At 33.7% G+C, this 11,956-nt stretch overlaps 1 protein-coding gene across 1 annotated transcript in view; it reads right to left on the bottom strand.

Moving 5' to 3' along the window:
• Positions 1–4,082: 4,082 nt before the first annotated feature.
• rab31 (RAB31, member RAS oncogene family) overlaps positions 4,083–11,956 on the bottom strand; it is a 12,087-nt gene continuing 4,213 nt past the window's right edge. The window contains exons 2-7 of the mRNA XM_016241916.1: positions 10,796–10,875; positions 10,146–10,227; positions 9,103–9,174; positions 8,465–8,571; positions 7,102–7,211; positions 4,083–4,368 (exon numbers count right to left, since the gene is read on the bottom strand). Coding sequence (XP_016097402.1) covers positions 4,271–4,368; positions 7,102–7,211; positions 8,465–8,571; positions 9,103–9,174; positions 10,146–10,227; positions 10,796–10,875 — 549 coding nt within the window. The 3' untranslated portion in view covers positions 4,083–4,270. The remainder of the gene's footprint in view (positions 4,369–7,101; positions 7,212–8,464; positions 8,572–9,102; positions 9,175–10,145; positions 10,228–10,795; positions 10,876–11,956) is intronic.

The raw sequence follows: 11,956 nt of genomic DNA, 5'->3' as shown, positions 1-11,956 counted from the left end.
TGAACCTAGGAGAGGAGGTAATTCTGACTTTGCTATGACAATCTGGCGCTTCTGAATCAGCTACTGTTTTGTTATTAGTTTAAGTATTTGCTATTGACTGTTCAAATGCGGAGTTTTGCGCATCGTGTGTGTGTGTGTGTGCGCGCGCGTGTGAGTGTGAGAGAGAGAGAGAGTGACAGCGTCACATCACAGTAGAGTCAGCTGTCTTAACCGCGGCTTGTGTACTGCATCATTACTGTGTCTGTTCCCCTTTCGGGCTTGAACTGATGGTAAAACTAATTAAATGATTTACTGTCTTTACATTTATTTTGAAAGATGAAGCTCGCGATTATGGTAAGGGGCGTTACATTTCCGACGAGTGCTTGTGGTGTTCGGCCAATCACAATGCACTGGGTCAGCTGGCCAATCAGAGCAGACTGCGCTTGTCAGAAGGAGGGACTTTGTAGGAAACGAAGCGTTTGAGAGAGGCGGGGCATAGAGGACCTACAATAATGTACCGTATTTAAAAAATAATGATCTTTAAAAAAGCATCATATGACCCCTTTAATAAAGGTAAATATTCTAGAATCAAAATGAGCACAGCTGATCACAGTTGAGAGTCAAATGGCTTTACGTGCTATTGAGAAGGTGATTGAGAAGCTACACCTGATTGAGTTTACAAGTCATTTTTAGGAGGGGGTGATCCTTTTTCCAAATCAGTGATTCTGTTTTTTTTTCATGTTTTTTTTTTCTGACATATTCGGTGTTATATCTTTCACTTGGATGTTATAAGTTGTAAATACAAATAAAAGTAAATACAGCTGATTAAAACAAAAACTGTGTCTGTCTTCATTTCAGGCTGCAAAGCAACAAAATGTGATTTTTTTAAAGAGGGTGATTCTTTTCTATATCCACAGTAGGATTCTTCATTTCCTATGTCATTGTAAGTGGTCAAATAAAGCCAGATTAGAAATACCCTATTAAATATTGTTTTTATGTATCAAAACGGCAATGTCAGACATAAAAATGGCATTTCCAAGGCACTTATTGTGTAAACATTGTGCTAACATTTCTATTGGTCACAATACTGCATTTAAAAAGACTGATAATAAGTTGTGATAACTCACATTGCTCAGCATCACTGCAGTATTCAGAACACAATCTGACTTGGTACAAAATGGTTCAGCTGAAGAATGGCTGAGTTTCCTACTGTAATATATATGTCTGTCAGAACACAATCTGACTTGGTACAAAATGGTTCAGCTGAAGAATGGCTGAGTTTCCTACTGTAATATAAATGTCTGTCAGTCATGTGACCGTATCCACATCTGGTTAATAGACTCCTGCATTAAAACGCATTGATTTGTGTGTATTGTGATCCTAATCTATGTATCACATGGGTCAGATACCACAGGAGATCACGCTGTAGGGCGCTTGTAGTGACTTGCGGATGGATGTCTAACAGCAGCGTTTGCTGGAGGGAGGAGGCTGCTGTGTCAGTTTAAAGGACTCGTGGCTGTCAGCGTCAGTGTTCTCCAGCGGAGGGATCTGTCGACCTACACAGATATGAGAACATGAACAATTATGCCACAACCAGGTAGAAAACACTGTGTGTGCATGTTATTGCACTAGATAAAATACAACGAAATACAAGTGTGTTCATGTAATTAAATGTATCTTTTCACTACACACTGATGTCAATTGCGACACAGAGGAGATGAAAATGACACAACATGTTAAAGACAGCTCTGACAAATCATCACTGATTACTAGAATAAAATGCTCCACTAAAGGAATTTAATTTACACTACACTACAGAGCAAAAGTTTGGGGTCAGGAAGAGTTTTTTCTTATGCTCAATGAGGCTACATTTATTTAATCAAAAATTCTATAAAACAGTAATATTGTGAAATATTATTGCAATTGAAAAGAACCGTTTCCTATTTGAATTTATTGCAGAATGTATTTGCTGTGATGCAAAGCTGAATTTTCAGCATCATTACTCCATTTTTTTGTGCCACATGATCCTTCAGAAATCATTCGAAACATTTCTTATTACATTTTTTCAGGATTTATTCAGGAGTTTAAAAGAACAGCATTTTTTAAAAAAAATAGAAATATTTTGGAACATTATAAATGTCTTTATTGTCACTTTTGATAAAATTAATGCCATCTTGCTGCATACAAATATTAATGTACTTAAAAAAAAATAATAATCATACCAACTACAGGACTAAATCTTACTACATTTACATTACCTTTACATTTAAGCATTTAGCAGATGCTTTTATCTAAAACAACTTACAACTGAGGACAATAGAAGCAATCAAATCAACAAAAGAGCAATAATATCTAAGTGCTGTGACAAGTCCCGGTTAGTCTAAAGCAGTACACCTAGCAAGGTGTGTGTGTGTTTTATTATTTATTTATTTTTAAATGTCATTGTAAGTGGTCAAATAAAGCCAGATTAGAAATACCCTATTAAATATTGTTTTTATGTATCAAAACGGCAATGTCAGACATAAAAATGGCATTTCCAAGGCACTTATTGTGTAAACATTGTGCTAACTACTAACATTTCTATTGGTCACAATACTGCATTTAAAAAGACTGATAATAAGTTGTGATAACTCACATTGCTCAGCATCACTGCAGTATTCAGAACACAATCTGACTTGGTACAAAATGGTTCAGCTGAAGAATGGCTGAGTTTCCTACTGTAATATATATGTCTGTCAGTCATGTGACCGTATCCACATCTGGTTAATAGACTCCTGCATTAAAACGCATTGATTTGTGTGTATTGTGATCCTAATCTATGTATCACATGGGTCAGATACCACAGGAGATCACGCTGTAGGGCGCTTGTAGTGACTTGCGGATGGATGTCTAACAGCAGCGTTTGCTGGAGGGAGGAGGCTGCTGTGTCAGTTTAAAGGACTCGTGGCTGTCAGCGTCAGTGTTCTCCAGCGGAGGGATCTGTCGACCTACACAGATATGAGAACATGAACAATTATGCCACAACCAGGTAGAAAACACTGTGTGTGCATGTTATTGCACTAGATAAAATACAACGAAATACAAGTGTGTTCATGTAATTAAATGTATCTTTTCACTACACACTGATGTCAATTGCGACACAGAGGAGATGAAAATGACACAACATGTTAAAGACAGCTCTGTCAAATCATCACTGATTACTAGAATAAAATGCTCCACTAAAGGAATTTAATTTACACTACACTACAGAGCAAAAGTTTGGGGTCAGGAAGAGTTTTTTCTTATGCTCAATGAGGCTACATTTATTTAATCAAAAATTCTATAAAACAGTAATATTGTGAAATATTATTGCAATTGAAAAGAACCGTTTCCTATTTGAATTTATTGCAGAATGTATTTGCTGTGATGCAAAGCTGAATTTTCAGCATCATTACTCCATTTTTTTGTGCCACATGATCCTTCAGAAATCATTCGAAACATTTCTTATTACATTTTTTCAGGATTTATTCAGGAGTTTAAAAGAACAGCATTTTTTAAAAAAAATAGAAATATTTTGGAACATTATAAATGTCTTTATTGTCACTTTTGATAAAATTAATGCCATCTTGCTGCATACAAATATTAATGTACTTAAAAAAAAATAATAATCATACCAACTACAGGACTAAATCTTACTACATTTACATTACCTTTACATTTAAGCATTTAGCAGATGCTTTTATCTAAAACAACTTACAACTGAGGACAATAGAAGCAATCAAATCAACAAAAGAGCAATAATATCTAAGTGCTGTGACAAGTCCCGGTTAGTCTAAAGCAGTACACCTAGCAAGGTGTGTGTGTGTTTTATTATTTATTTATTTTTAAATAATAAGAATAAAAATAGATAGAATAGAAATCAAACAGAGAGAGCTAGTATTAGAGGGTCAAGTTATTATTTATTATTTTCTTAAATAAATAAAAAGAAAGCAAGTAGACATAATAGAAAAATAATAGTGAACGCTAGTGTTAGAGGGTCAAGTTTTTTTTTTAAATAATAAATAATAAGAATAAAAATAGATAGAATAGAAATTGAACAGAGCGAGCTAGTATTAGAGGGTTAAATGGCTGAGTTTCCTACTGTAATATATATGTCTGTCAGTCATGTGACCGTATCCACATCTGGTTAATAGACTCCTGCATTAAAACGCATTGATTTGTGTGTATTGTGATCCTAATCTATGTATCACATGGGTCAGATACCACAGGAGATCACGCTGTAGGGCGCTTGTAGTGACTTGCGGATGGATGTCTAACAGCAGCGTTTGCTGGAGGGAGGAGGCTGCTGTGTCAGTTTAAAGGACTCGTGGCTGTCAGCGTCTGTGTTCTCCAGCGGAGGGATCTGTCGACCTACACAGATATGAGAACATGAACAATTATGCCACAACCAGGTAGAAAACACTGTGTGTGCATGTTATTGCACTAGATAAAATACAACGAAATACAAGTGTGTTCATGTAATTAAATGTATCTTTTCACTACACACTGATGTCAATTGCGACACAGAGGAGATGAAAATGACACAACATGTTAAAGACAGCTCTGACAAATCATCACTGATTACTAGAATAAAATGCTCCACTAAAGGAATTTAATTTACACTACACTACAGAGCAAAAGTTTGGGGTCAGGAAGAGTTTTTTCTTATGCTCAATGAGGCTACATTTATTTAATCAAAAATTCTATAAAACAGTAATATTGTGAAATATTATTGCAATTGAAAAGAACCGTTTCCTATTTGAATTTATTGCAGAATGTATTTGCTGTGATGCAAAGCTGAATTTTCAGCATCATTACTCCATTTTTTTGTGCCACATGATCCTTCAGAAATCATTCGAAACATTTCTTATTACATTTTTTCAGGATTTATTCAGGAGTTTAAAAGAACAGCATTTTTTAAAAAAAATAGAAATATTTTGGAACATTATAAATGTCTTTATTGTCACTTTTGATAAAATTAATGCCATCTTGCTGCATACAAATATTAATGTACTTAAAAAAAAATAATAATCATACCAACTACAGGACTAAATCTTACTACATTTACATTACCTTTACATTTAAGCATTTAGCAGATGCTTTTATCTAAAACAACTTACAACTGAGGACAATAGAAGCAATCAAATCAACAAAAGAGCAATAATATCTAAGTGCTGTGACAAGTCCCGGTTAGTCTAAAGCAGTACACCTAGCAAGGTGTGTGTGTGTTTTATTATTTATTTATTTTTAAATAATAAGAATAAAAATAGATAGAATAGAAATCAAACAGAGAGAGCTAGTATTAGAGGGTCAAGTTATTATTTATTATTTTCTTAAATAAATAAAAAGAAAGCAAGTAGACATAATAGAAAAATAATAGTGAACGCTAGTGTTAGAGGGTCAAGTTTTTTTTTAAAATAATAAATAATAAGAATAAAAATAGATAAAATAGAAATTGAACAGAGCGAGCTAGTATTAGAGGGTTAAGTTATTATATATTATTTTTTGTATTTTTTTTTTAAATAATAAATAAGAATAAAAATAGATAGAATAGAAATCAAACAGAGAGAGCTAGTATTAGAGGGTCAAGTTATTATTTATTATTTTCTTAAATAAATAAAAAGAAAGCAAGTAGACAGAATTGAAAAAGAATAGAGAACGCTAGTGTTAGAGGGTCAAGTTTTTTTTTTAAATAATAAATAATAAGAAAAAATAGAATTAAAATAGAACAGAGAGAGCTAGTATTAGAGGGTCAAGTTATTATTTATAATTTTTTTTTAAATAAATTAAAATAAATCAAGTAGTCAGAACTGAAAAAGAATAGAGTATGCTAGTGTTACAGGGTCACGTTTAAAAAAAAAAAAATAATAATAAGAAAAAAATTGATAGAATTAAAATAGAACAGAGAGAGCTAGTATTAGAGGGTCAAGTTATTATTTATAATTTTTTTGTATTTTTTTTTTATAAATAAAAAGAAAGCAAGTAGACAGAATTGAAAAACAATAGAGTACGCTAGTGTTAGAGGGTCAAGTTTTTTTTTTTATACTATAGTAGTGCAGTTATTGAGCATGAATGTGTTTTATATGTAAATTGCCATTCCCACCATATTATAAAAAAAAAAACATGAATTTAAGTTAGTTTTATCACAATTAAAATGGTTCCTGCTTTACAGTAACAGCCTCTTTTCCCCCGGTAAAATCACTGTAAAGCACACCCTGTAAAGCCACAAAATAAAAATATAATAGAATTAAAATAGAACAGAGAGAGCTAGTATTAGAGGGTCGTTATTATTTATAATTTTTTTTAAATAAATAAAAATAAATCAAGTAGTCAGAACTGAAAAAGAATAGAGTATGCTAGTGTTACAGGGTCACGTTTAAAAAAAATAATAATAATAAGAAAAAAATTGATAGAATTAAAATAGAACAGAGAGAGCTAGTATTAGAGGGTCAAGTTATTATTTATAATTTTTTTGTATTTTTTTTTTATAAATAAAAAGAAAGCAAGTAGACAGAATTGAAAAACAATAGAGTACGCTAGTGTTAGAGGGTCAAGTTTTTTTTTTTATACTATAGTAGTGCAGTTATTGAGCATGAATGTGTTTTATATGTAAATTGCCATTCCCACCATATTATAAAAACTAAACATGAATTTAAGTTAGTTTTATCACAATTAAAATGGTTCCTGCTTTACAGTAACAGCCTCTTTTCCCCCGGTAAAATCACTGTAAAGCACACCCTGTAAAGCCACAAAATAAAAATATAAAAATAATTGTGACTTTTTCTCTCACAATTCTTGACCTTTTTGATCAGAAATTCAAGTTTATCTTTCACAATTTTGACTTTTTCCTCAGAATTCTGCATGTGGTCAGGTCAGGTGATTAAAAATCCAGGGAAAAAAGAACCGCGAGACGTAAACTTTTAATTTGTGAGAAATAAGCTTCCATATTGACTCGAGAATGCTTCGTAAAATTGCTGGAAAATGAAAATGAATAATGAAGGAGATGCTACAGTAACAAATAAAAACACTAGCAAGCACTATAAGCTGTAATGTTCGCGTTTGCTATGGTGGGCCAGATGTGGCGCGGACACTTGTGATACTTACTGACTTTCTGAAACAACTCCTCTATGTTTACTGCATTTCTGGCACTGGTCTCCATAAATATGGCTGCAATGGACTCTGCGAAATCTTTCGCCTCTTTAGTTGGAACTTCCCTAGAAAAAAACCCACTGAATATGAGTAAACAATCAGCTCACTCACAGACATCACTGAGTGTTTAGTCTGAGGAACGTGATCAACCGAGGACAGGACCGAAACATCAGGGGTTTGTGGTAAATGAGCACTGGACTGCCTGCAAATGTCAAGTAATTATACAGACACAAAGACAGACAGCTGAGAAAATTACGAGGGAAAAGTGATTAAGCATGATTAAAAATTTCTAAATGGAAACGGCTTAATTAACAGAGACACAGTCTCAGCAAAACTATCATTGACGGTGCAGTTTGCTGCCATTGAGATGTTGTGAGTCTGAGTTTCTCAGAACTGAAATAATAATCTAATAATCACAACTGAAGTGAAACAGCAATCGCAAACCACCTTACTTCCACAATGTAAAAACAGGATATTTAATGAAGAAAACATCAAGCAGGACTTGATTTGATACTTTAGGAATTGAAGACATTTACATTTTATTTATGAAGTTATGAACATTAGTTATGAACATTTTGATGAATTTGATCTGCTCTTAAAGTGCAATTTTGATTTCATGTTGAAATGATCACATAAGACATAAGAAATGTGACCCTGGAGCACAAAACCCACTGGGTCAGCTGGCCAATCAGAGCAGACTGCGCTTGTCAAAGGAGGGGGCTTTGTTGAAAACGACGTGTTTGAGAGAGGCGGGGCATAGAGGACCTACAATAATGTACAGTATTTGAAAAATGTTCATTAAAGCATGTCAACATATTCTGTTACACCAAATACACAGAATAATGATCTTTAAAATAGCATCATATGACCCCTTTAAGTCGCTGGGGTATATTTGTAGCAATAGCCAAAAATCATTAGGATATTGAGTAAAGATCATGGTCCATGAAGATATTTTGTAAATTTCCTACCGTAAATATATCAAAACTTAATTTTTGTTTAGTAATATGCATTGCTAAGAACTTCATTTGGACAACTTTAAAGATGATTTTCTCAATATTTTGATTTTTTTGCACCCTCAGATTCCAGATTTTCAAATAGTTGTATCTCGGCCAAATATAGTCCGATTCTAGTAAACCATACATCAGTGGAAAGCTTATTTATTCAGCTTTCAGTTGGTGTATAAATCTCAATTTCGAAAAATTGACACTTAAGACTGGTTTTGTGGTCCAGGGTCACAAATATGAAAATCTGCAGGTTTGGGAAAGAAACATAAGGGAATATAATACATTTTCAGAAAGAGGAAGAGGGTTTTATTAACCTGATATCGCCCAGATCGGTTTTATTTCCTGCTATGGCCACGACTATATCCTCCGGACCGTGTTCCTTCAGCTCCTTCACCCACTTCTTTAACATCTGGAAAGAATCCTGCAGAAACCAGACACATCACAAAACACATGGCGCTTCAGATAAGAGTTTGCTCTTCCATACATTTCATTTAAGTATCAACTTTGCTTCTCCTGAAATTCCTCAGGAGCTAAAATGAAATAGACACCAACGAATCAATAGTTGTCATCAAGTAAGAGCACAGTGCTATAAAATTGAGGGTAGCAGCTCAGATCATTTGATCACGGATACATTTGAAGAGAAATGTTCATATTGGGATCTCGGAGGTTTGCTTTGGAAAATCTGAGCACAGTTTGAGACACTGATGTGAAATCACGGGGGTCTTTTTCAGTAACAGTTAAATCTCCATTTGATCTCATTGCTGTCTGAGAAACAACTGAAATATAAACAAGATCTCATTTGTGATTTCTCTTTAAAAAAATTCTTGATTTCTCCCACAATTCTAAACAATGAGTCAATCATAATGGCACATTTCAGTGTTTTGCTAAACATGCTTTTTAAATAGAAACAACTTGAAAATGAATTGCACAAACATACTATAATGCAACTTACGAGTTTTGTGATGTCATAAACAATGACGGCCGCTGCAGAGCCCCTGTAATACATGGGAGCCAACGAATGAAACTGCAGAAAAATAACATACACTGTCAATGTTGGGAGCTTTTAAAGATTAAAAATGTTCATTCTGATGATTATATTTTAAATAAGTGAAGCATCTCTATTATTATTGCTCTTACATGTGGTTAGTGACTTTTGACAAGTTTTGCACAGGAAAACACCACTCATATTTTCTAAAAAAAATGTAGTTACTGTAGCATTAATGTTTTAATGAAGCATATTAGGATGCCTTGTGATGGTTTTGGTTCAGACAGATGCAGGAGATGTATGACGTCAAGTTCAAAAGGAGACGCATATTTTCCGAGCAATCTGAACGGACACTAATATTGAACATACAGACGTGAATACAAAGTCACACCAGCACTTCTCAAACTCATTTCCACCACACCCAATGACACACACTTACAGGGAACTCTGAACTCTGTGTGTGTGTTGGAAATTAAATGTGATTTCTCTAAATAATAACTGTGATGTCAAATGGTCTTGCATCCTTTAATCTTGTGTTAAAGGGAGAGTTCATCCAAAAATAAACTTCTGTCATCATTTACTCACGTTCAAGATGTTTCCAATTGTAAATGACAGAATGTTCCTTTTTGAGTGAACTATTGTTGGGAATTAAAGGGCACAGAAACACTGACAGGAATCCAAACACGTTAAACGTGTGTGTGTGTGTGTGTGTGTGTGTAAAACAGAAGCTGAATGCTATGAAATTGTGCGATGGGTTGTGTGTTTAAGCTTACAAACTATGTTTAGGTTGTATGAGATAGAAATGGATGCACGAATCTGCTCAGAGATCTTCAAATAAACACACATTTATGCAGGATTATGACATTAAGGAAGAAAAAGACTGTCTCGGCGGGTGAAATAAAAATGAACAAACACACAAATGAATAAAAGTTTGACAGAAACTTTTAATTAAACATTCATACACCTAAACCACAATTTCTAAATAAATAAAACAAAATAAACGTTCTCACCCGTTCCTGCCCTGCGGTGTCCCAGATCAGAAACTTGTGAAGTTCATTTCCACAGGAGACGGTCTTAGTTAAAAAAGATGCACTGAAAAAAAAATACAGATATTATCATGATAAACATATGGTTTGATAATAATAATAATAAATTCAATTTTGATTTAATATATATATTTAATATCAATAAACTATTAATTTTTTTTAATAATATATAATTTAATAATATTCATATACTATTTTTTAAATGGTAAGACATTTATACACTATTTAAAATAGATGTGTAATACAGTCATCATTCAAGGAGGAAATTACATCACAGTAACCATGACTAAAATATGAAAAAAGAAAAGAACACAAGGTTCTTTTTTCGTGCAACAGTTTCTGTTTTCGTGCAAACTGTGTAAAACAAAGGGCTAAAAATATTCTCTTCTCCAAGTGTAATGAGTAACCCAACCGAGAGAAATCAGCATGTGCTGATGTAAACAAAACTGAGAGGAAACAACTGAACTGATTCTGAATCAGCTGTTCTGAACCGTTGGTTTGACTCATGAGTGAATATTTAGACACACGTTCTTCCTCCTCCACATGAGCTGACGGATGTGATTTCTTCACCTCCTTATGTGTAAATCAAGCGTTTAGTAAACAGATGCACTTACCCTATCGTTGGACTGATGTTGTGGTCAAAGTGATCTTGAACGAATCGACACACAATACTTGATTTCCCCACGCCTGTGTCCTGTGATTATGAGAAAAACAAAAGCATTGAAACATCACAAAATATCAAATATATGATATATCAACGTTTAAATGTCTTTTGCTGTCTGACATGACTTCAGATTATTATAGAGCCAGATCAGATGATGTGGACATTAAGAATTTGAGATTTCATGTTTTGTTTTGTTTTTTTCTGCAGTATGTGATTTTTGAAGTATGCACATTGTACACTGTATGGAATATAAGTTTCTGTGTGTATTATATACTTTTGCCATAACACACAGTATATGACTACAGCATACTGCACAGAATACTATGTCCCACAATGCACTTAACCTGCCCTTCAGTTTCTAGTGAATAAGTGTTTTAAACTTTTGTATGCTGCATTGTTGTCAATTGGACTCATCACATTGGTTATCACCTCAGTGTATATATGTGTATATATACATATATATGTGTATGCGTGTATATATATATATATATATATACACATACACCTTGCTACGTGTACTGCGTTAGGCTAACCGAGACTTGTCATTTGCACTTATATATTGTTGCTCTTTTGTTAGTTTTGACTGCTTTTATTGTCCTCATTTGTAAGTCGCTTTGGATAAAAACGTCTGCTAAATGACTAAATAAATAAAGTTAAAGTTAAAATAAATAAAGATTTTAAATCTAATTTTGCATCAAATGTCTTAAAGGGGTCATATGATGCTTTTTTAAAGATCATTATTTTGTGTATTTGGTGTAACAGAATATGTTGACCTGCTTTAATGTTCAAAAAACATTATTATTTTTCAAATACTGTACATTATTGTAGGTCCTCTATGTCCCGCCTCTCTCAAACGAGTCATTTTCAACAAAGCCCCCTCCTTTGACAAGCGCAGTCTGCTCTGATTGGCCAGCTGACCCAGTGCATTATGATTGGCTGAACCCCTTACCATAATCGCGAGCTTCATCTTTCAAAATAAATGTAAAGACAGAGCCTGAAAGGGGAACAGAGTCGCGTGACAGACACAGTGATGAAGCTGGTATGTGTTTGTGATGTGACCCCCTCTCTCTCTCTCTCTCTCTCTCTCTCTCTCTCTCTCTTTCTCTCTCTC

This window comes from Sinocyclocheilus grahami, unplaced genomic scaffold (genome assembly GCF_001515645.1).
Source record: "Sinocyclocheilus grahami isolate Dianchi unplaced genomic scaffold, SAMN03320097.WGS_v1.1 scaffold639.1, whole genome shotgun sequence".
Lineage (NCBI taxonomy): Eukaryota > Metazoa > Chordata > Actinopteri > Cypriniformes > Cyprinidae > Sinocyclocheilus > Sinocyclocheilus grahami.
The sequence above is the reverse complement of the archived record's forward strand: the minus strand, read 5'-3'. Positions and strand labels throughout refer to the sequence as shown.